This window comes from Pimephales promelas, chromosome 24 (assembly GCF_988280905.1).
Source record: "Pimephales promelas chromosome 24, fPimPro1.hap1.1, whole genome shotgun sequence".
NCBI classification, from domain to species: Eukaryota; Metazoa; Chordata; class Actinopteri; order Cypriniformes; family Leuciscidae; genus Pimephales; species Pimephales promelas.
This window is the reverse complement of record NC_142792.1, coordinates 7,588,231-7,611,523: the sequence shown is the minus strand read 5'-3', so window position 1 is coordinate 7,611,523 and position 23,293 is coordinate 7,588,231. Positions and strand designations below refer to the sequence as shown.

Sequence of the window (23,293 nt, the reverse complement as noted above, 5' to 3'; positions counted from 1 at the left end):
TATTACAGTTAATATCTCATGTTGTGGTTTGTGTGCATGTGTTCACTGTTTAGATGCAGGAAGTTATTTTTAAGTGTGTTCTGGTGTTGACACGGTCCGGTGGCTCTTTCGCTCTCTGTGCAGCTGCTGCCTCAGGCAAACACACCAAGGAAGTGATGGATAAAGAAATAGTTTAACTGGGATAGCTTGGTTTTGATAACATGTACTGATTGGTTAGTTGAGAGATCATGTGACAGTTTCCAGCTGATGAGCAAACGTCTCAGCCTATAGGCTTTTCTGTCTCTGTTCTGCTGGACATGCGGGTGTGTTTGTACGTTATGTAACCATCTGTCTCATAGCTTTAGCATCACACACTATGGAGGTTGTTTTCCTGAAGGCAGTGCAGTTCAAGGACTCCAATCACTCCAGTTAAAGTGAGTTTTCAAAATAAAAAAATGTAAATCAGATTGTGCTGGAATGCTCCTGAAATGTGTGCGTAATATCACCTCAACATTTGGTTTTCAACTATGTAGCGTTCTTTGCTTCCACTAGAGGGTCACAGTGCACTGATAGATGATAATAGCAATGGCTGTTGAAGGGGAGGTGCGTGTGTCACCATCAATGGAGAATGTGTAGAATGTTGTTTATCTCTGTCAGCTGTTTATTGGCTGCTGGGATTGTGGTCTGACCATGTGACCTCACATTGTTATATAATTGACTAAAATTAGCTCTTGACAAATTAAATCCATATGTACTGACAAACGAACACAAACAAGCCTTGTTCAAGAGACGAGGATAATTTTTTTTAGATGCGCTGAGCCAAACTCAAAGCCTTCTTCATTATGTGTTTATTGGTGTATTCATAGATTTATGCAAATGAATACACACACACATTGCCGTTGTGTGAATTTCATTCACACAAACACAAAACTCACTATAAACACTCACAATCACTCATTTGCTGAAAAGATGACAATTTGTGCAGACGCTTTAATATACAAGTCAGTCACGCTCGCAAGTACACGGACACCTTGGCCCACAGCACACAAATCTGGCACATGGCATACAGCACAGCACAACACATGAATTTGTGGCCTGTTTGTCAGGCCCACGCCCCCTACCCGCTCCAATGGCCATTGGCAACCTCACACTGAATGACCTATTAGTCATTTTCATTGCATGTAGTCCCACTACACTCTCTCCCACATGCGTGGAGGACCGTATATGCTCTCTTTGATCAAGTGTGTGCACATGTGCTCAGTCAATGTCTCTAACAGTTTGGGGTCTTTTAGAATGTACACTCTAAAAATGCTGGGTTGTTTTAACTCAACTTTGGGTCAAATATGGACAAACCCAAACATTGGGTTAAAATGTAATTAAAAATTTGAACTCAATGGCTTGTCCATATTTGATCCAAAGTTGGGTTAAATCAACCCAGCATTTTTTTAGAGTGTAATGGCTGGATTTGTCCATATTTTACCCAAAATTGGGTTAATTTTTTTAGAGTGTTGTATATATATATCAAATAAATTCCAATATGTGTGCACACAATTTATTTGATTAATAAATGATGCATATTTTTTTAATGTGTGCCGTTATTTTAGTGTTCTGTCAAAAGTAATAAAATTATAACTATATAAACTTATAATTAGTTTTATTAATCATTTATTTTAAATTAATTAAATTACTTAAATTATTATTTTTTTTTAGATCAATTAATGATTGGAGAAGTCAGATTTAAACTTGTCAGCCACTTAAGTGCCAACACTAAAAAATGCTGAGTTGTTTTAACCCAAATTTGGGTCAAGTATGGACAAACCCAAATTTTAGGTTAAAAATGTCATTTAAACATTTAACCCAACGGCCGAGTATGTCCATATTTGACCAAAAGGCATTTTTTTTAAAGTGTGTATGTATATGTATATATATATATATATATATATATATATATATGCACATTTTCAGATATCAAAAAAAAATAAATAAATAAATAAATAAAAAAACACCGGACGGAAATTCCAAAATGTGCATAAATTTAAAAAAATGCTCACAAAAAACTCAACTCAACTCAAGTTAGATAAAAAAAAAAAACGTATCCCGTAAGAAAACATGCGCATAAAATACGATGGAAACACATTTACTGAATATATTCCACAATGTGCATCAAAAAAGACATGTGACTTTGTGATTGGGCCGGACGGCATAACTGGACCAACCAACGAGCGGACCGATCTCATAGCACAGCATCTGAAATACATGAGCATTTGAAGTCTTGTCCAAGTGGTTTGCTATAATTGCCTCCCAAAACTATGTTCCCAAACAGGCATCTGCCTCCAAACACAAGATAACATGACTGCGTTTATTGTGTTGTGTCTGATAAGTAATATACTATACGAACATAGCTAGTGGCTTCTCCTACTGCATAAACTACCAATTTCAGGCAGTTTATCAGGAAGGACTGGATGAAAACGGTAGCCTGGTAACACAAGACTCTGCTACTTCACTTTGCTTCGAGCGAAATGAAATTAGCGGAAGTAGGAAGTCTGACGTAGTCGGGCTATGAAAACGGTGCCTTATTCGTAAATGTTTTATGCGATATTTCAATTGTGCACAGATGTTAAATTCACAACTTTGGATAGAAACAGCTACTGACCCTGACTTAATTTATTTTGAACCAAATTTATGTACAATTATCCATTTATGAGTTAGTTTTACCCCAAAAGATTTAGAGAGTATTCAAGGTACAATATTTTATTAGTATGTATTTTCTTTGCAAATTTAGCTAATGAACTTGGCGTTGCTAGCACCGTGAGAGCCAGCATCAGCCGATTGTATTATGAGCATACCTGTTAGTCATCAGCAATTATCCAGCATCAGTTTTCTCACATCTGAACAATTTTCATTCAAGAAAGTGTATGTAATTTTGTTCATTATCAATAGACAACCACTCGGGTGTGTAGGGAACTAAATATTGTTCCATGTGGTTGCAATATTTCATTCCCAACCTCTGCCTTGGCACTGTTCTGGTTTATACAATTCTTTCCTTATCACGATGACTCGCTTGAATTCTCTGCCAATAAAATGCTCGCACATGTACACGCTCTGATAATCATTCTGATACCATTGCTGTCAGAAACACTCACACATTTCCTACTTCCTTGAAAACATTCGTCCATTCCTCTAGGTCCCTTTGAACACAGAGGTTAAAAAAAGTCATTATGAACGTCCTTAGTCATGGTGACTACAAGTTGCTCAGCCCTGTTCTATATTTCATCAGGCTTACAGTGTATCCTCAGGCAAGCTTCAAATCGAATTTGAATGCCGTTTTATGATTTGCCAAAATAATTGTATTTCTGTGGCTGCACTTTAATCAGTTGAGTCAGTGGATGTTATCTTTGCCTCAAAAAGAGTTCTTTGTGATTGGCTGAAAATGAGTGATGTGGCAAGCAAGTCACCTCTGATTGGCTGATCAGGAGTGCTTTGGGGGGGTCATTTGAGTTAGTCTGAACGAGGCCATCTCCACAGTGTAGCATCTCCATAGCAACCCCATGGAGGTCAGTGTCTGGGAAGGCATGCATGAGTCATTTTTAATAAAACATCCTTTATTGTGTATTCTTGTAACCACTAAGCAATTGTAAATATGGTTAGTAATGGAAAGGAGGAGGGGAAAAAAAAAAAGAAGTGGAAGAAAGCAGTGGACAAGGACTGATCTAAAATTAAAAAGATATAAAGGTGTCATAAGACTAATGTACTGTGTTAGATAAGCTACTTTGAAACTTTTGGTGCAGTATGCCATAATGTATTGTAGTTATGTGTTAGGAACAAATTAATTTCTGAATCCAAGAACCTGACCAGCTGTGAGTCACTCAAAAAAAAAAAAAAAAAAAAAAGGTTCAGTCAGGAGCTTCATTTAAACTTTTAGGGGTTCTTTCATGGGATCATGAAATTTAGTTTTAACTAATTTTGCTTTAACTTTTAATTTTATTGAAAGGTTATGAATTGAGCAGCTTGTAAACATACTTTATCCCTAAAATTTCTTTTAAAAAAATCTGTTTAAATATTTTAATAACTAATAATACTTTAAATAACCCATAAAGGTAGTATGTGATGATTTAGGACATTTCTCCATTTGTAGAACTAAAATTGAGTCAAGAACCCTTCTATATAGAACTCCATTGAATTTTCTGATTTCTTTGTGATAGACTAATCAATATATAAAGTATTTAAACTATAGTGGAGCTAGTTACTAACAAAAAGTAGCTTAAGACATTGAAACTAAGGAGGCACTTTTTTGAGGATCTCAGTTGAATGACATGTAAGTAACAAATTTACTGAAACGAAAATAAAAATTGAAATATTGATAAAACTGTAATAGTATGTTAATGATTCTTAAATATAGCACTAAATAGCACAATACCTTTATAAAAACCTAATCTAATCAAAATATTTATTTTGCTACAAATGATGCGCATGGGGATTTTGTGAACACAACTTGATTCATATGAATCAGTGAATCTACTTTTTGAAATGTACTGTCAGAACAAATTTATTTGCTAAAACAAAACTAATCGAACCACCGAAATGGCTTCTCGACACTTCTAGAGAGAGAGCCAGGAACATTTCAGAAGAGTGTTTGATCACTTGCTCTGCTTGCAAGAATGTGTACAATATGTATCTGATTATAATGCGATCTGAAAACTAACACAATAATGAAACATGGCTTCTTTTAGTAATGCTATGCTAGACCACAGATGAGCACTTCTGACTTTCCCACAGAGATCAAACGTGTCTCGTTTCACGTATAATGCAAAAAAATCACCATTGGCACATCCGTTAGCTGGTTTTGCAATGGATCACATAATTTGCTCAGCTGTTTTTCATTACAATGGCCTCTGGCTTCTGAAAATGCAGCGATGCGTCTCTGTTTCTCCAGAATCCTCCATACGCTGCTGTACATTAGCTGCGTATAAAATGAGTCGTGACAGCGGATGAGGGACGTGACCGTGTAATGTGACTCACAGCCGGTCAACGCTCATTTTCTATATAGAGTATCTAACCTTCTGCTTTCTCTCATTCTCTCTTTATCTTTATGTTATTATTGAACTAAGAGTCACTGTCCTTTCTTGGAATAAAAATGGCTTGATGGTTTAATTAAATGGCTGGGGGATTTCCCAAAGCTAGATTCGATTATAAATCATTAACCCAGCCGCTAAACACTGTACAGCAGAGCACATTATTATTATTATTATTATTATTTTTTCATGGATGATAGCAGACACACTTCTGGACCATGCTACAGTTTTCAGTTTAGGGGCCTTTTTTATTTTAGAAGCCGTAACTGTTTCCGGAGTTTGATGAGGTCTGTGCTCGTTTGCATGATCTAAATATTCACCGCTTTTCAATCTTCCTCAATTTTTCTGTTTTTTTCTCTCCATAAAGATAAACACTGAGGGAATGGGTCATCATGGAGATGAAGTGAACAAATAAAGATCTCTCTCTCTCTCTCTCTCTCTCTCTCTCTCTCTCTCTCTCTCTCTCTCTCTCTCTCTCTCTCTCTCTCTCTCTCTCTCTCTCTCTCTCTCTCTCTCTCTCTCTCTATGTCTATCTGTATATATATATATATATATGTGTGTGTGTGTGTGTGTGTGTGTGTGTGTGTGTTGCCAAAGTCAGAAATAATGCACCATAAAAGGTCAAGTGCGGATGATTTTTAGAGACAAACCCTGCTCTCATTTCAAAATCCATTCTGCCGTTAACTGCACTTTGTGGAGAGACTCAATCAGAAACTGGTCCAGTCATCAGATTCAAACCAAGACATCAACTGTCACAACAATGTGGCTTTAGGTGACGTTTTTCTGGTTACATAAAAAAAAAAAAATTGTCCTTTACTTCGCGGTATGTGACTGCTGACCAGTTTTTGCCATTTGAAAGAGTTTAACAAGATGTATTAACGCTTACTAAGGTTCATATTTAAAGTTTACGATAAATCCTACAGTCATGAATGTTGCCTCAAATCATGTGGTTTGAGGAATGTTTGCGATTACATCAGATCAAGCAATCAGATCTGTGTTTAATTCCGAAATATAAATATAAAAACTGAAAAAATATGCGAAACATAAAAAAACCCATAGACTTAATTTGAAAGAGGGACACAAGTCATATCTTGAGACCACAATAACATATCTTTTAGGTGGGATTTTTTTTGTTCAAGGACATACGCAACCAAGAACCACCTTGCTATGTCCTAGTAACCGCAAAGCAATGCCACAAAAACACATTAGCAATACCACATAGCAACACCCTAGAAACCACCCCGGGCACACTAACCCTAGGTGGGGGTTTTATAGGCTCACATATTTTCATTAAAGTTAGGAAGACTGAATAAATTGACACACATAGACAAAAACAGACCTAACAGATTATGACTGTGAATATGTCCCCCTTATTCATATAGAACCCAGTTTAGCTTGTTTATGGTTAATTAATGTGTGTGAACTTTGTAAGCTGTGAGAGATGAGTGTTCAGGGTTTAATTTTTTACAAAGCCAGTCATATCTCAGTCAAATGTACTGTAATGCAACAAGTGGTCGCTCATGTTTAGAAGTGTGTTGCTGGTAAAGCTGTGAGTGTAGTTTTTGTACATGGTGTGTTTATTTATGCCCAGTGGGATGTACAAAATATGTGTTTCTTTGAACATTAGAGAAGTGTTGCATATAAAGACAGTGGGAGAGAGATATGAAGAGATAAAGATGAGAAAAAGAAAAATGAATAACATCATATATTTATCGTATTATACTGTATGGCAAGATTTTTTTTTAGAAAGAAATTTAGTATCCATTAAATTGATCAAAAATGATGGCAAATATGCAAATATCTGAAAGATATCAAATCATTTTTTTATTATTTTTTTTTAATTTTCTGTGTGATGCTGTCAATAGAGCTTATTAAACCCGGTTAACACTTTGGAGAAAAGTATACTTGTTATTCTATCCGGAAACAGTTAATAATGCTGAATCTGGGCATCAAAACTTCCTAAAACCTTTCACAGCACAATTCAGTGTCCTACCCTTCTCAAAACTTGTTTTCTCTCTGCGGTTGTGGTGGTTGTTGTTGTTGTGTTTAAACATGACATTGAATTGCATCAGCTCAACTCAAATTGGCCAATATGAATGAGAATCAAATTACTCCCTAAAACTTTCATGCATCACACGATTCTCTCACGGGCACGCACACATGCAGACTAGACCAAGTCGATTGCTCCTGCTTTCAGTTCGGCAGGTAAACTTCAGCCTGAGCTGTTTACTACTGGCTCCATCTCTACTTTTCTCTGTGGGAGTCACTATCATTGTTTGTGTATTTGTGTATATGTCCAGATGTGTAATGCTGTGCGCTTTGCCTGGTTGTGCAACCAGCATGAATCATTGGGCAACATGGTCATAAAAATAGGTATTCAAAGGAGCACTAAGACACTGAACTTTGGAGACCACATGAGAGGTTGCTGCTGTACCTGTGGCAATGTGTGTGTGTGTGTGTGTGTGTGTGTGTGCGTGTGTGTGTGTGTGTGTGTCAGTTTCATTATTGGGTGGAATAGAGAGAGAGAGTGATGTGAGGGCTCATTTGAAGAAGGGAAATGGCAGTGAACACTTGTCTGTTCTTTTTTTTCCTCTCTCTCTAGCACCTGATCGTCAATGTGGCTGGATGCATAGAGGGAGAAAGTAAGAGAGTGGCAGACATAGAGGAGAGAGAGAGAGCCAGAGGTGAGGTAGGTGGTATTTTTCTGGAACATTTGCACTCACATGGGCTCACCCTCCTGACTTCTTTTAGGAAATTTATCCTTTGACATAACTGAATTGTGGTACTTAGACTTAAAATAGATTGATTCTAGTGATTTTGGCACAAAATAAAAATAAAAAGAGGCTTGAGACAGATGTTTAGTCTTGCTAATATTTTCGTATTATGTAAAATGGGATTTAACTGTACTCTCACAAACACAGAAGTCAAGGGACTTTTTGCCAAAGACAACATGGCCTTTGTATTCCTAGTTATGTCATGTCAAACTTGTCATGTTCACCTTTTTCTACAAAATGACTACTCCAACAGCTTGGATTTAATATTTCATATTTATGAGAGCTCTTTAATATCTCAGTAGTTTCTCCTGCAATCTTAAAAATAACGGTTTTAAAAGGGGGTTTTCGCAGTAGTGTCATAGAAGAACCATTTTGGTTTCCCTAAAGAACTTTCAGTGAACATTTTTTATGTTTTTTTTTCTTAGTGTAAAAAACTTTTTTTAAACCATAAAGAACCTATTTTAGCATAATTGAATAGTCTCTTAAACTATGAAAGAGCACTAAAAAAGTTTGTAGTGGAGTAAATAAGTTCACCACAACGTGTGTGTGTGTGTGTGTGTGTGTGTGGTTAGGATAACACGCAGAGCGGCAGAGGAAGGGCTGTGACAACACTACTGAAATCTATGTCGGTCCCAGTATGACTGAGCGAAGTGATTGGCTGAATGACGTGTCCATCAAACATATTTTGTGTGTTGGTTGGATGGTGCGTCCCTGGCCGAATGCCAGACCTCCTGCGGGGATTTTGCCGCTTTCTTAGGAAAGCAATGTGCTGTCTGGGGTTTCCGGGGGACCGAGGCCTCATTACAGTTGTGTGAAAGAAACTCTTTTGAATCTTTTTTTCATTTTGACATCTGAAAGTCCCGTGCACAAAGCCAGATCAAAGTTTGTGACACATTTAGCCAGAGAGTGATGTTTTTAACACTCGACTGAAGGTTTTGAATTGAGTTTTGAAAGTTAAATGAACACTCCTGCAAAGCAGTTGCAAAGAGGAGGTGTACAGAAATAGTTCAGAAACATGTCTGCAAACAAGGTGAAGACAAAAGTGGAGAGTGAATATGGATATAAAGATTGCGCACAGTTGTGTTACAGACGTGAGTGATTCCACAAGTCAGACATCATACAGTACGCAGAGTTTGTTATGTGCAGTTACTTTTCTAAGTATCACAACAATATATGTCTATGTATATAGAAAAGGAACTAAAACATGCCTTTTGCCTTAGCAGTTGCCCTAACAACCACTCATAACACCTTAGCAACACTTCAGAAATCACCTAAAACAACTTTACACAGTCTTTGACAAACTACAACACTTCTTAAAGGGACGGTTCACCCAAAAAATGTAAATTCTGTCATCATTTATGACTTCATTTTCAACGTTTTGAGGGAACAGTCCCTGCAAGAACATGTAAAAAGCTAGTTTTGATGTGTTTATAAGGGAAGGAAGCAGAAAATAATAGAAATAGGGAAAAACACAAGGATAAAAGACAAGAAAGTGAGGAGCAGCAGAGAAACCTGGAGTCCTATTGAGGCAGCGGCGAAGGTGACGCCAAAAAAGAACATTCTTTGGCCGGCCGATGGTTGTTGTAAAAAGACACTCAAGAACACAATGTTCAGCTCTCTGTGTGCCAAGAGGCACCGCAATGATAAACAAGAATCACGTGTGTCCAGAAAATGTCACTATGATCCCCTGAAAAAAGTGGACAAAACTATTTCTCTGTTTAAACAAAAGCTGAATCAATTTCCTGTTTCACTCTATTACTTTGTGACTGATTCATTCTGTTTTTACTTTATGACACCCATTACCCGGACGTGGACTGTTTCCTAGGCTGACCAGCACAACTTTTCCTTAATCTACAGTGTCAATCATCATAGTCAGTTAAACTTATAGTATTGTCCCAGACTAAAAGCTTTCGTAACTGAAAGCAACTTGCATTGATATATCTTCAAATATGTCAGTGCCATTGTTTTGTCTCAAGGTGCACATCAGTAATGTTGTTGTTTTTTTCTAAGGCACTAGGAAAGCTAATTAAATGTCCTTATTTAACTTAGGCCTTATCCGGGCTTAATCTAAGCACCGTCTGTGAAACCAAGCCCAATTTCTTTTTATCTGTCAGGCAGTTTTTGTAATGACCACAAGATGGTAGTGTCAAGACTCAAGTCAACCTCGTTTCCTAAAAAGAGTCACTTAACCCTGTGCAGTTATCATTGATTCAGGACCCACGGGCCACTCTAACCCGACATATTAATCCTGTTAGCATTTGCAATGTCCAGAACTGAAAGTTCAGACACTGTCTGAGCCTAAAAGGCAAAGAGAATGAGAACACACTCTATTATGATGAAAACATGAAGGTGTGCATCATGTGTGAGATCCACTGCCGCAGTGTCATTAGCCAGAGCTGGGGGACCGCTCAGCAGTGCAGGCCTTTTAATGAGCCTATTAAGAGAACAGCAAAGACCAGGCAAAGACCAGGCGTCATTAGTGTCACAGCGGACACAGCACACCCTGGGGAGAGGCTACTTTTGGCAGACACACTAGGCTGGTGAGAATAGGTTGGTTTGGTGCTAACTGGCATCTTGTCAGCATACATGCACACACACAGAAACAGGATGGGCGTTTTCCAGTGGCTGGTGTGGTAATTGCTCGGTGCGCCAAAAATTTTGTTTTGCCATCATTGGGCCCGGGCTGGACCGTTCAGCTCTTGGGCTGTCCGTCAGCAAAATCAAAGTGCATGTCTTTAGTCTCTTAATGTGTGTTTGGCCTTGCTGGCTTTTAATGGCTTATCAGGAATATTAGCTCTTCAGAAATCATGTTGCATGGTACATCTCTTGAATTCCTCTGAGCTTTCAGAGCTCCCACAGTCCAAGAGAATCGTCTGTGTTCAGCTCACTGAATAGGTTTCAAGAAACCAACCATTCCGTGAAAGTCATCTACCGCCTACGGTGGCATGTAGGAACATAGGCTTCAGCCGTATTAACAGCTTTCAAGCTAGTGCTATTTTATATAAAGTGTTTGAGGTAAACTTTTACAATAAGGCTTGGTTTGTTAACCTGAGCATGAACAAAGTTAATCATTTATTAGTTTAAGTTTCATCAATAATTCATTTATTCATACAATAATAAAATTAATGTTAATTAATGCGCTGTGAACTAACGCAGTTACATAATTGCCCATATATGGCTTTTATGAAAAAAACTAAACAAGGCATTATAATATATTAGTTAAATACATCAAACAATGAGACAGGGTAATTGTATTCTTATGGATGTTACACAACAGACCCTATGCTAAAGTGTTACCATGTTAGAAAATGGATCGATCCGGTCTAAATCTCTTTAATTTCACCTAATGCATTTAACTCAATATTGTGCTGTTTTTATGAGTCTCTTGGAATCTCACATTTACACCAATGAATACTGTTCACTTCAGTCGATCCATATTTAGTTATATCCTCTAGTCTGGTACTGAGCGTCATCAATGTCTTAACTGAAAGCCCCAGTGGTGACTTTGAGCAAGTAGTACTGAAAGATGATGATGTGGAGGGAAAGATGTGTGCTGTGGGAACGCTTTTAAATGGTGACAGATCACCGTGGTGATGAGAGACTGACTCATCACTTTTAAGGGGCTCGTTATGGAAAGACTTGATCTCATAGGAGGACAGCACTTCAGATTATGTCAAGTGCACAAATATCTCTGTTTTTCATTTCACTTGTATTGATCCTAGAGGAACTGTGAGCTGTTTGTAATGAAAGTATGACTGACATTTTAATATCCTCTCTGATTATACAGCATGGATGCTTATAAACGTCAGTGGAGGGTTAAAATTACACACCTTAGACAGTGACGGCTTTCTTGTAACCCTGAAATAGGGGGTTATATTTATGTGTTTGTATGCTCTTTCACAAAACGTAATTGCAGTGGTGCTTGCTAAGACAAGCATAGCTATTGCTATTTTTCTCACTTAGGCTTAAAGGTTTGAAAACCCCAAGTATTAATCTGTGTGTGCTACAGTACCTAACAATTTCAGGATGACATACAATTAAAACAAGCGGAAAAAAAATACCTTAGATTTATCTTTAAGGATGGACCAGAATATTATTGGACACTATAGACTTGGGCAAGTAATCAATCATATCAACCACTTAGAACACCCTAGAAACCACCTTCACCAAGTTTTCCATAAGGACAAAGGCTACTACTATTTAAAAATGCGAATATCGAAAAGGACAGGCGTTTGACTGCTCCATTGTTGCCTAAATATTAGGAATTATGAATCAGAAATGTATCTCATACTTGTGTCATTTTAAATTATGTATAATTGAATGTCTTCAGTCTCTATGGTTACAGATGATTAATCATCTAGTGGCCTCAATTATTCAACAAATGAAGAACTAGAAGGTCTGTTATCTGATAAAGTTACATAATGTGCTAGACAAAAGATGTTCTTGATCTTTCACACAGGATAATATATAATTATTGACTTTTCAAATGAGAGAGTTCTTTCACTGTGAAGAAGGATTTTTTTTTGGGAGATTCATGTGTGTGCATCAAAATTGTATATGTCTGGTCAAGGTTAGTTAGATAGGGAAAGCATGTTTGGCCAGTTTCAAGGACATTGCACTGACTGTAGTGATTACTAGTCTTGGTAAACTTGAGCGATGTGTCATGGGTAATTAGGCGTCACTATGTAGTTTGCCGGCATGGGTGATCCGGACAGTTCCTCTGCCAACAGGGATGATAAATGCCACCTATTACATGTGTGTGTGTGTAATGGCTCCTTTGTATACCTGGCCTGGGGAACGTCAGGAATGTGTGTGTTTGTGGATGTGTAGGCGAGTGTGTGCGTGATGGTACACGTTTTGAAGCACGGGCATTCTGGCCGTATCCAATACCACACCTTTACTTTCGAGTAGCAGCAGTTGATGGCTGAAGTGTGTAAAAAGGAGAGCTGCACTGATCTCAAAACTTCTTGTGTGCTTGTGGTTGCTGATGCCAAGATAAAAATTCAAACTATAACACATAACCCCCTCCACCAATCACAATTGATTTCAGGGGAACGGAACTCTGATGAGGCGTTAGCACACTGATAGCCATCTGTCACGACAAAGACACCAGAAATAATTGGTTTCCAATAAGATTTTGGCAATGCAATTTAAATACTAACTCTTTCCCTTGCATTACATTACTTTAGCAGCAGCTAATTCCTTGTCGAAATAAAATGACATTTTTTAAATGCAAAATAACCTAATTTGTAATCATATTTTCAGTGTAAACAGGGCATATGGAGGAAATGTCCATTTATGTCCGATGACCGATGGTGTATTCCTGTGGGAGGTCTTGTTGTGATGTTGGAGGGTCTGGGATAACAGAGTGTTAAAGGATGAGGGTTCGCTAAGCAGCAGGAGGACATGGTGGAAGTGGCCAATTTAAGCAGATTCCTACAGAGAGAGTTGCTAGAGGGTAGTGGGTAGAGATTGACAAATTAGGGTGAGTGAAAGTGAAGGATTAAGTGACTCACTCATTTGTGGAGGAGGATAGGATGCTGAACTGGGTGAAGGGTCAGCGAAGAAAGAGTAGAGGAGTGGACATCACTCGCATTCCTGTGAGTTGAGGGAAATGACCGTAGCATGAGTCGAGCGACCAAGCCTGTGATCTCGTCGCAGTGCGGCGCCACTGTTGACTCCGTCTGCTCTTGTGTGAGGTCTGCCACCGGATTCCTATGCCCTGAGTGGAAGAGACACCTGCAACAGTGACCGCTCTCCTGTTACTGGATCCGTTCTGTGGTGGCGATGAGCAAGTGCACTTGTGGAATTCCCCCTGAATAACAAAAGAGTCAGAAAGAAAGAGAGCAGGATTGACTGCCTGCCCCACAGTTAATAAACTTTCATTTTCGCTCTCAGGGGACATTTGTGTTTGATAATCTGACTTTCATTTTTAGTTAAGAATGTTTTAAGTTGCGTTTTTACAGTTCCTCTGCATTCATGTGGTCTGAATAAATGATACACTAACTCTAAATGAGTTACGCAACAAAACTCTAAATGAGCCCCACCCACTCTAAAATGTCATTGGTCCAAAATTTGTCAAACAATGTTCTGGGGTGCATTTCCCGTACAACGATGTAGCTCGCTGCTTCACTATCATTGTACGCATAGACAGTATAAGAAGTGGACAGAGCCATCTCATTGGATCTCAATTGAGACAAGTGAAGCCCATTTTTAGCGATTTTTTTTAGCACTTCCGTTCCTGACGCGTAACCGACTCAAACAGAGCTTGATGACGTAGATGTGCCGTGAGCAACCTGTCTGTCTTCTAGTGGCTGTGGCATGAGAAATCTAAATCATTCCCTTACGAAACTCACAGTGGCGGAGAGTGTGAGTAGGAGCTGTCCATGAGCTAGGAGTAGGAGAAACTTTTGCTAGGTATTCTGATTAATTTATTTGTCATTTTGCCTCCACGTTTCCCCGATTGCCCGCGAGCTTCTCCTCCTGTCCATACGGTAATCTCTCTACTGTGCGACAGAGAGTCGCGTGGTTATGACGCAAATGTTAGCCTACTTTTACAAAAAAAACTGCTTCTACGGGGCCAAAACATAAGCTACAAGGTATTGGAGCATTTTTACACATTGTCGTGTTTCTTTAGAAATAAATAATGGACAAATGGAGTCTTCAAACGCCTCAGATGTAAAGTTATTCGCTGTCAAAGTGATGCAAAAATGAATGGGAGTCAATGGAAATGCTAACTCAAGTGAAGTTCTACTACAAGATGGCGGCATCCAGCCGGCTTCAACTTCTGGTCGATGGATTGCCCCCTTGATTGTACGATGCATCGTTGAAGAAATAAACTAGCTGGTCATGACTGTTTCCCCGAAACCCATTGTCGCAAACTATCGTTCAACCACGTTGGTTTCACACGTGGTGGAGTAATGAAACTGTTTGAGATCCAATTAACGCTAGATTTTTTATATATATAGATTACAGAAATGTCATCTGCGGACTATTTCTATTTGTTTTCCATTATTTTGCTTTATTACCAGACTCAATATTTGGCTCGTTCTTACATTGTACAGCACGTTCGCACATGCGCACTCTTCAAAATCGGTATTTAAATCTTCTGAAAAACTAGAAGACGTAAATTACAATAGTATGTATTCTAAATAAAAGGCACAGGTTGTACTGAATATCAGCTTGCCTGTTTTGCTCAAGATTAGAATTTATTACGTCCAAATGTCATGCAATATAGAAACGATGCTTCTAACCACAGGTCGAGATGTTGTCGAGATGCTGTTTGCGAATGTTCGTTGGAGCGATGGTTTCGGGAAACACCGACTCGTTGAACTAAGCTTATAACGACAGAACTTGCGACCGTAGTTGGCTAACGATGCTTTCGGGAAACGCACCCCTGATTGGCTGTGATCGTGCAGTGTCATGTGATTTTCACTTTCAGGGTGGACAAATCTAGGATCTAGGTTAGGTTGCATGGTTGTGCTTTAATTGTAAGTGAATTTTGAAGTACGCAATTGGTAACTATTTGATCTGAACTGAGCAGTAGTGTTTATTCTACAACTAGTTTGGGCAAAATATTCCCTCAAGCTTTCCGGATGATTACAAGCTGCAAACATTGTGAAAGGGATACATTTTTCTTCAAAACATCTGTTGCGGTGACAAGTTGTTTCTGATTGAGCTCATCCATTTCCACCAGCCCTCCTTTTTCTCTCTGCAACCTCAAATTGACGCGTCCTCAACCTCGAAACAACGTTCCTGCGTAACCACCGCACCAGAGCCGACTTGTTCTAGTAGGAACCTTATGAAACAGCACACCTCAGTGGCCGCAGTAGTATTGCAGCTACGAATGATTTAGTGCCTGATAGATGACACATGAAGCATTTACTGAAAGAGAGGCTGTGAGAGAAAGAGGAGGGAGGAGGGGATAGAGAAAGTGAGATTGGCTTGCCTGCGGACTCACTTGGCAGCAATCGCTTGACTGGATGTGTTGTATATGACTGTGCAAAACACGCACACACACAGACGCAGTGAGGGAAAGTAACAGGAGAGGCTGCTTGAGATCACTCTGTTGAAAGTAGAGCAGCAAGGTTCCTTCACAGTAACTTATTGGATTCTCTCTCAGGAGTTGTGGGATGGCGAACGCAGTCAGGAGATTTCTGCATGACAGTGAGTGTTACTTTCAAAATCTGTAAATCATTAATCTGTGATGTTAAAGCTTTTACTGAGATATGTTTAGTTTGCTTGTGTCTCCCTGGCTGGTGTCAGTGCAGCGTGTGTCTTGGACCAGAAGGCTACAGGTGTACTGGCATTCGAGTAAGTAGTTTGCTAGCCTTTAACTTCTATAAACAGAACATTTTTAACCAGTTTCATTTTGGATGCTTAGTGTTTCACAGTGGTTTGTTTATCAGAATGAGAATTCCCAGTGGATCATGGTTTTAGCATTGCTTTCATCAGTCGCACTACAGGAACAGAAACTGAAACACAAGAACTGTACGTCTTATTCGTATTATTCATCTTCAGAATAAAAACAAATTTTCATTTGTAATGTTATTTGGTGAATTCAGCTAATTTTGAACCCCAGAGTCTATTTTAAGAAATGTGAATGTACATCCTCATAGTACAGTTTCAAACAATGTACGGTATTTAAATACAATTTCCTGCTTGAAAAAGACTTCTGAATCACTATCAGGTTTTTGTCGATTTACTTTTCTCGATTTTGTCATGGACATAAATGCCTAATATTCATTGTATTGGTTCATCTTGTGGAATCTGTCCACGCTTCGGCTGGTGGAATGGCTGTTAGTGAATGCAGCTGTAGGTGTGGCCAGGACGCACCTTGACCTATTACGTCCACCTGCTCACCTGAAAACCTTTATCAGCTTTATTACCCTCTTTATCACCACCCACGTAGACACTACCAGTCAATAGTTTGAACACACCTGCTCATTCTTTCGTGTGGACGTTTTTTTGCGTCCTCATAACTAAAGTGGAATTATGTAGTGACCAAAAATGCTAGCCAAGTCAAAACCATCTTATATTCAACTACTTTAAACTTCCAGGACACCGGATGGGGGATGGGATTTTTAATGAGACCACAGAGAGTCAAGACCTCAACGTCTCATCAGGACGGTGGGCTTTAGGACCCACACAGACCACAGGGTGAGCGTCCACCTGCTGGCCTCACTAGCACCTCTTAAAACCTAGTTTTACCAGGAGGTCTCCCATCCAGGTACTGACCAGGTTCAATCCTGCTTGGCTTCAGTGGGCAACCAGTCTTGACAGGGTGATAGCTGGCGTTTTAAAGTGATAATCCTCCCCAAAAATGTGTATCTTGTCATTATTTACTCAACCTCATGTCGTTCTAAATGTGCATGACTTTGTCATCTGTGGAACACAAAAGAAGATATTTTGAAGAATGACCATACAGTGGAAGTCTATAGTGTCTATAGTAAGACTTATTCAGAATATTTTCTTTCGTGTTCCACATTAGAAAAGAAAAAGTCCTACAGTGTTTTACAGTAAATGACAGAACTTTCATTTTTGGGTGAACTGTCCCTTTAAGATTATGAGAAGATGGTGTTCAACATTTGACTGGTAGGGTTTTTTATTTCTGTGTACAGACTAGGTTGCTCCACAGCTAAACATACGTCACAGTACAATGCTGTTCATTTGCAGTGTATATCGGGTGTTTGCATATTTTCCTACTGAAGCTTTGTCTGCGTTTGCATTCTTTTAAGGCCTTATTCTGTCCGCTTTGCTGATTCATGATAGGAGTATTTGAAAAGTTCACACTAATTAGTGCCATGTTAACTCATATTTCAGCGCTACTAGGCGCCTTAATCACAGCAGGCTCTAATGAGACTTGTGCTGACGCAGACAGGTGATGTCACAGCCCCTGAAATATTCTAGGTCAGGCCCGAGTTTAATCAATGATAGTTTTAATGTTGCAAGATCAGGATGAAAAAACGTCACGGGTCAGTGGTTTTTCCATTTTACGAAATGTATGAGTTAGAAATCAGTTAGAATTGGATGGATGTGTTTTGTGCGCAGTTGAAACAAAAAAGGATTCAGGAGTGAAGCAGACCTCTCCTCCCCAGTCTCCACGGTAACAGGCTTGGGTGCCACTATTACAGTTACTCAGTGTTTGAGTGTCGGTGGAGTGTGTGACCGGGTCGACATTTAAACTCTGCCATGTTTCTTAGAATTCAAAGCTGAATGAGAATGAGTAAAGGGGTGGATGAGAAATATTTGTGAATGACTGCAGTCAACAATTTTATTGTTCAGAGATTGCTCTTTTATAGCTCAGGGGACTTAAGTTTGTTTTGTTTAAAGTTGTTTTACTCCTTTAAATTTCTTAGAGAGATTAAAAAAATAGACGCAAATGAAGAAATTGTTGCCACACATTACACTCTATAATGCTATAAAATGAATGCGGATAGAATAGCTCTGAGAAAAAACCTGATTTAAATGGCCCGTTTATCCAAAAATAAGATGATAAAAGACACTAATGTCACTAATTTTCACTGCTCTTGGCAGATTGCGTTGGTCATTATGGAACTGATCCGGCTGGGTCTGTGTTCTTTTGTTTGCGCGTCGTCAGTAGACCAAGTGTACAACTTTACGCTCCCATCACTGTTTTTTTTTTTTTGGAATTGCACTCACGCTAATTTACTCTGTTTAGTAAATCTGGACCTAAGTCTCTAAATTTAATTCATGTTCCATTTTTGGTTTGTTTACTTGTCTTTAGTCTTGGTTGCGTTTATATTTCATTCTAACTGCACCAGAGTTTCTTTGGAAGTGGACCAAGACCCATCGTTTCAGCGGTCTTGGTTCGCTTTGTTTGGTGCGCACCAGGGTTCGGAAGGCAGTGTTGACACTTATTCAAATGAACAGAGCTATCGCGCCAGGGTTCATTTTAATCGAACCAAACATGCCAAGTGTTAACACACCCTTAGCTGCATGTCTCATAGTAATGTTGACATTGTGAACTCTTGGATTTTCCTTGAGGGTTTCTGTTCTGAAGAAACTACCACCAGTGCCAGCAAGAGGACGAGAGCTAGAGTTTCTCTATCTTTATAGGCTCTGGGTTTCAGATTTTCTTTCTCAAGGGTGTGTGCTTCCTTTTTCATTTGTGTGTGTGTGCATCTGTGTTCGATTGGGTGGGCTTACAGGGACACACCCTCTGTTTTAGAGGCTGATCTTCATGCTATTTCTCTTTCCCTCTTGAACAGTGCAACTGTATTGGTGGTCCCGGGGCAGGTGCCTTATGGGTCTTTAAAAGGATGCCTACATGTCGTTAAATGCAGTGAAAGAGGCCACCGGTGTGAATGAGGACATATCATCCAAGTTAAGGTAAGATTTAATCCTAAAATGACAGGTACAGTATTGCTGTCATAAACCATGACGTGTATTTGTGGATGTAGCAACATTGGTGTTTGTGTGAGTGTGGGAGAAATGTCACGAGCTCTGTCCCAAAACATTGCGAGCTACTTACACAGACGAGTATCCTAATTGAATAAAAACCTTCCAATAGAGTTTGAAATTAACATGTTGCTAAGCTAACGACATATAAAAATACAGAAAAACTGTTTTTGTTTTAAGTTAGAATGAACTGTTTTGATATTGAATTAAGTGTATTTTACTTATCCCACCATTTTTTGGGGATGGAATGCAGAATTGCATTCTGGGATTGCCTTATTCTCAAAGGATACTTGTGACGCTGCCTTTCATTTTCTGCAAGTTGGGTTGTGAACACGACTGTGATACCCTAAGAATTTGTTTTACTAGGCAGCTGAGTAGCTTCTGGAACTATTGTGTGTTGGACATAACACAAAATGTGTGTATGCATGTGAGAGAGAAACACACGGACAGAAACTGAGAGCTGAAAGTACGTCAAAAGGAAGGTAACTCAATCTGGGCAGCTGTGAGCCATTCCGCTGCAGTGCCACGTCTTCAGTGAATTGACGTAGAGAGAATACCTGCTCTGGCTGTACGCTATTGTGTGTGTGACAGCAGAAACAGTGGAAGTTTAACAGCAAACCAGACCTAACATGAAGGTGAAAAATTGGGAGTAAAAAAAAGTAGTAGCACTAGCAGTATCTCTGACGTACGTGCCAGTGTGTCACGCCTTCTCTTCCATGTGCTCCTGGGCAGACAAATCATGCCCCCGTGGAAGATTTGAGAAAACATGTTTGTTGAGGAACTTAATTGGCCTCTCCTACTTGAGCTGTGAGAAAGTGACAAGACATGATTACATCACTGCTTTAGTGGCCAATGGCGGGGCTGAGCAAACACACGAGAGAATGCGTGTGGTTTTATGAAGCGTTTCTGGTATGGTATGCCTCAAGGCTTTGGTGTTGTATGCCAGGTAATCCTGAAATTGTATGTCTTGGTGGAACTGATTTTACACATGATCTAATTTAATAAATATTTTACATATTATAATATTTTTTATTTATTGTTATTTATTTATTGTCCACACCTGAAGTGAAAATACCGTCCCAGGCAAAACGTTCTCAGCCAATGTTAAATTTGATGTTTAATACATACTGTAGTTGTGTGGAGAAATATTTTGGACCAATAAGATTTCATTATGGGTGGGGCTACTACTATTTCAATATGGGTGAGTGCAATGCCACAAAACTAATAACTTTGGTTTTGACCACTTGTTCTTAGACTCTTTCTAGCGCTTGGAATAGAATCACTACTGATCCTTGGAGACAGCCAAAGCAGTTTTCTTTTTAGTTTGTGTGTAACAAAATTCAGTCTGTAAATAATACCAAATTTTGCCGGTGTTTGTTATGGTTTTACTCATATTTCATGTCTCATTAGATAAGGTCCACAATGAAGGACTTCGGCCTCTCATAACATAACATTAAGGCAACGTTGATTTAGCATGCGTATTACGTGCCAGTGGACAATGAATTATACTGCAGTCTGGCTGGCGTGATGCCCAGACTTTCTTATGAAAGCTAGATTAATGCTTCCTCCTTGATATACAGATATGTACTCTCTCACTTTTTCTACCTTAAGACTGTCAGGATTGTATTAAATTAATGAAATGTTTTTTTTTTCATTGTATAACTAGAGCACAACCAATCAGTACCCTTTACTTAGACACATACTGTTCACAATCATTAAACAACCACTTAATATTCATTAATCACTGGGACAGATTGAAAAACTGACTGTTTTGTGGTGTTATTGATGGATTGATTTATGTCAGATCTGTGAAGTCATTGAAGCAAGACGTCATTGTGGGACTTGGAACTGAAATATATCACTTGTACTGGAGAATGAAGGGAAGGACTATTGGAAAACACAGAGGAGTCATCAGTCTAATCGTTAAAAGACAGGTTACAATTATCCAGAGAGATATAACAGTGTAGGTGGTCATTCTGATTTATATTGCATGTCTCTGATAGAGTGTATCCTTGGCTGATTTAGTTTCATCCTTGCATGGGATGTTATCATGCGGTTGTAATGTAACAAGAGGTAGGTGGTAACCTAATTGACAAAAATACCCAGCAGCATAATCACGTGAGAGCCGTTTTAGGGTTTCAAGCACTCAGCAATCAGAGAGTTTAATACTGAAAAGGTGTATTATGGGGATTCAGTTCTCAGTATTAATTGGCCACAATTGCAATTTAAATAAATTTAACAGGAAATGTATACTTGGAGAAAGGACATGTCCTTCTTCCCTGGTTCACAAGTTAATTTCTTATGAATGTACAAATAAAATATAATTTAATACAAGTTTCTATCAGTGGGATTTTAAACATAGATTGTCCGTCTGTCCATCCACCCAAAATCTTTCAAACTGGGCTTTCTCAAGCCAGCATTATACACTCACCTAAAGGATTATTAGGAACATCTGTTCAATTTGGGCTACAACAGCAGAAGACCCCACCAGGTACCCCTCATCTCCACTACAAATATGAAATGGAGGCTATTTGAGGAGCAATTTGCTAGAGCTCACCAAAATTGGACAGTTGAAGATGGGAAAAATGTTGCCTGGTTTGATGAGTCTCAAATTCAGTTGAGACATTCAGATGGTGGAGTCAGAATTTGGCATAAACAGAATGAGAACATGATCCATCATGCCTTGTTACCACTGTGAAGGCTGGTGGTGGTGGTGTAATGGCGTGGGGGATGTTTTCTTGGCACATTTTAGGCCGTTAGTGCCAATTGGGCATTGTTTAAATCCCACGGCCTGCCTGAGCATTGTTTCTGACCATGTCCATCCCTTTATAGCCACCATGTACCATCCTCTGATGGCTACTTCCAGCAGAATGATGTACCATGTCACAAAGCTTGAATCATTTCAAATTGGTTTCTTGAACATGACAATGAGTTCACTGTACTAAAATGACCCCCATAGTCACCAGATCTCAACCCAATAGAGCATCTTTGGGATGTGGTGGAATGGGAGCTTCGTGCCCTGGATGTGAATCCCACAAATCTCCATCAACTGCAACATTTCTACGGCCAACATTTTTAAAGGATGCTTTCAGCACCTTGTTGAATCAATGCCATGTAGAATTAAGGGAGTTCTGAAGGTGAAAGGGGCTCAAACACAGTATTAGGGTGGTGTTCCCAATAATCCTTTAGGTGAGTGTATGTTTGTCTGGACAAACTTAACTCTTCAAATAAGTTGTATAAATGAAGCCAGTTCTGCTTTTTGTTACTATAACTGAAATTCGGGAATAATAAAATGGACCAAATGGGACCTAACCTCAAGGCTAGTGTGAATGGAAAGATAAATGGATTCTTCGTTCGATTCACTTTTCGTCCAAGTCCATGTTTTCGGGGGGTTTTTTTGTTCCTTTTATTCCATTGAATTATTAGCCCTTAAATACAAAATCAGACACGGATTTGTTTGTGTACTTAAACTCAGTCAAGCTAATTATTGTGTATTACATTTCACACAATGCTATTCCCAGTGGACCGTTTCTTTTGTGCGCGCTGGACTGTAACGTCACACGGGCCCCACACTAGGTTTCTGGGAACAAGAGTCACGTTTACTGTAAAGTGTTTTTTTCCCTTGAAGCACATCAGTTTTGGGAAGCAGTCTTGGCCTCGGGCCCTCTGTTAAGAGATCTCTGCTTTATGACTCGCTCCTGTGGTTTGCTGGAAGGCTGACCCTGTGCCGCTGACAAGTCATCAAAGCAAAAACTGTGTGAATAACATGCAGGCAACTGCGGCGGAGTTATTTTTTTCCCCTTGCTGTTAATCGCCGCTGAGATGGACCCTCTGACAGATGATCTGATTTAAGGCCTGTTTGCGGCGTGAGTCAGAGGAAGTGTGCTTAAGCGCAAGTGCAGTGAAATGAAGAACAAATGTGCACTATACACCCATAGAGAGGGGGGGGGGGATCCCTAAGGATTGCTGGGGGAGTAGTGAGATACGCGAGCCGTAGCCGACGGCTAGACGTGAGTCAGTTAAGACTCATGATATTTATTCAATTAT

The 23,293-nt window shown here is 39.2% G+C and overlaps 2 protein-coding genes across 7 annotated transcripts in view; one reads left to right on the top strand and one right to left on the bottom strand.

Annotated features, from left to right (window-relative positions):
- The window catches only part of LOC148965166 (uncharacterized), a 105,782-nt gene that overhangs the window by 5,771 nt on the left and 76,718 nt on the right, over positions 1 to 23,293 (bottom strand). The window contains exons 3-4 of one of the 2 annotated variants that reach the window (XM_089126809.1): positions 13,342 to 13,640; positions 12,361 to 13,261 (exon numbers count right to left, since the gene is read on the bottom strand). In XM_089126809.1, the coding sequence (XP_088982935.1) occupies positions 13,383 to 13,640 (258 nt within the window). In that variant the 3' untranslated portion in view covers positions 12,361 to 13,261; positions 13,342 to 13,382. Of the gene's footprint in view, positions 1 to 12,360; positions 13,262 to 13,341; positions 13,641 to 23,293 lie in introns of those variants that run through there. The other variant, XM_089126810.1, reaches the window with a different exon arrangement.
- net1 (neuroepithelial cell transforming 1) overlaps positions 7,197 to 23,293 on the top strand; it is a 56,955-nt gene continuing 40,858 nt past the window's right edge. The window contains exons 1-3 of one of the 5 annotated variants that reach the window (XM_039668028.2): positions 15,733 to 15,991; positions 16,091 to 16,138; positions 19,057 to 19,177. Coding sequence is in view for 1 of the 5 variants with exons in the window: in XM_089126808.1 (XP_088982934.1) it covers positions 7,212 to 7,256; positions 7,654 to 7,740 (132 nt within the window). In the remaining 4 variants the exon portion in view is untranslated. Of the gene's footprint in view, positions 7,257 to 7,587; positions 7,741 to 15,732; positions 15,992 to 16,061; positions 16,139 to 19,056; positions 19,178 to 23,293 lie in introns of those variants that run through there. The other 4 variants (XM_089126805.1, XM_089126808.1, XM_089126807.1 and 1 more) reach the window with 4 other exon arrangements.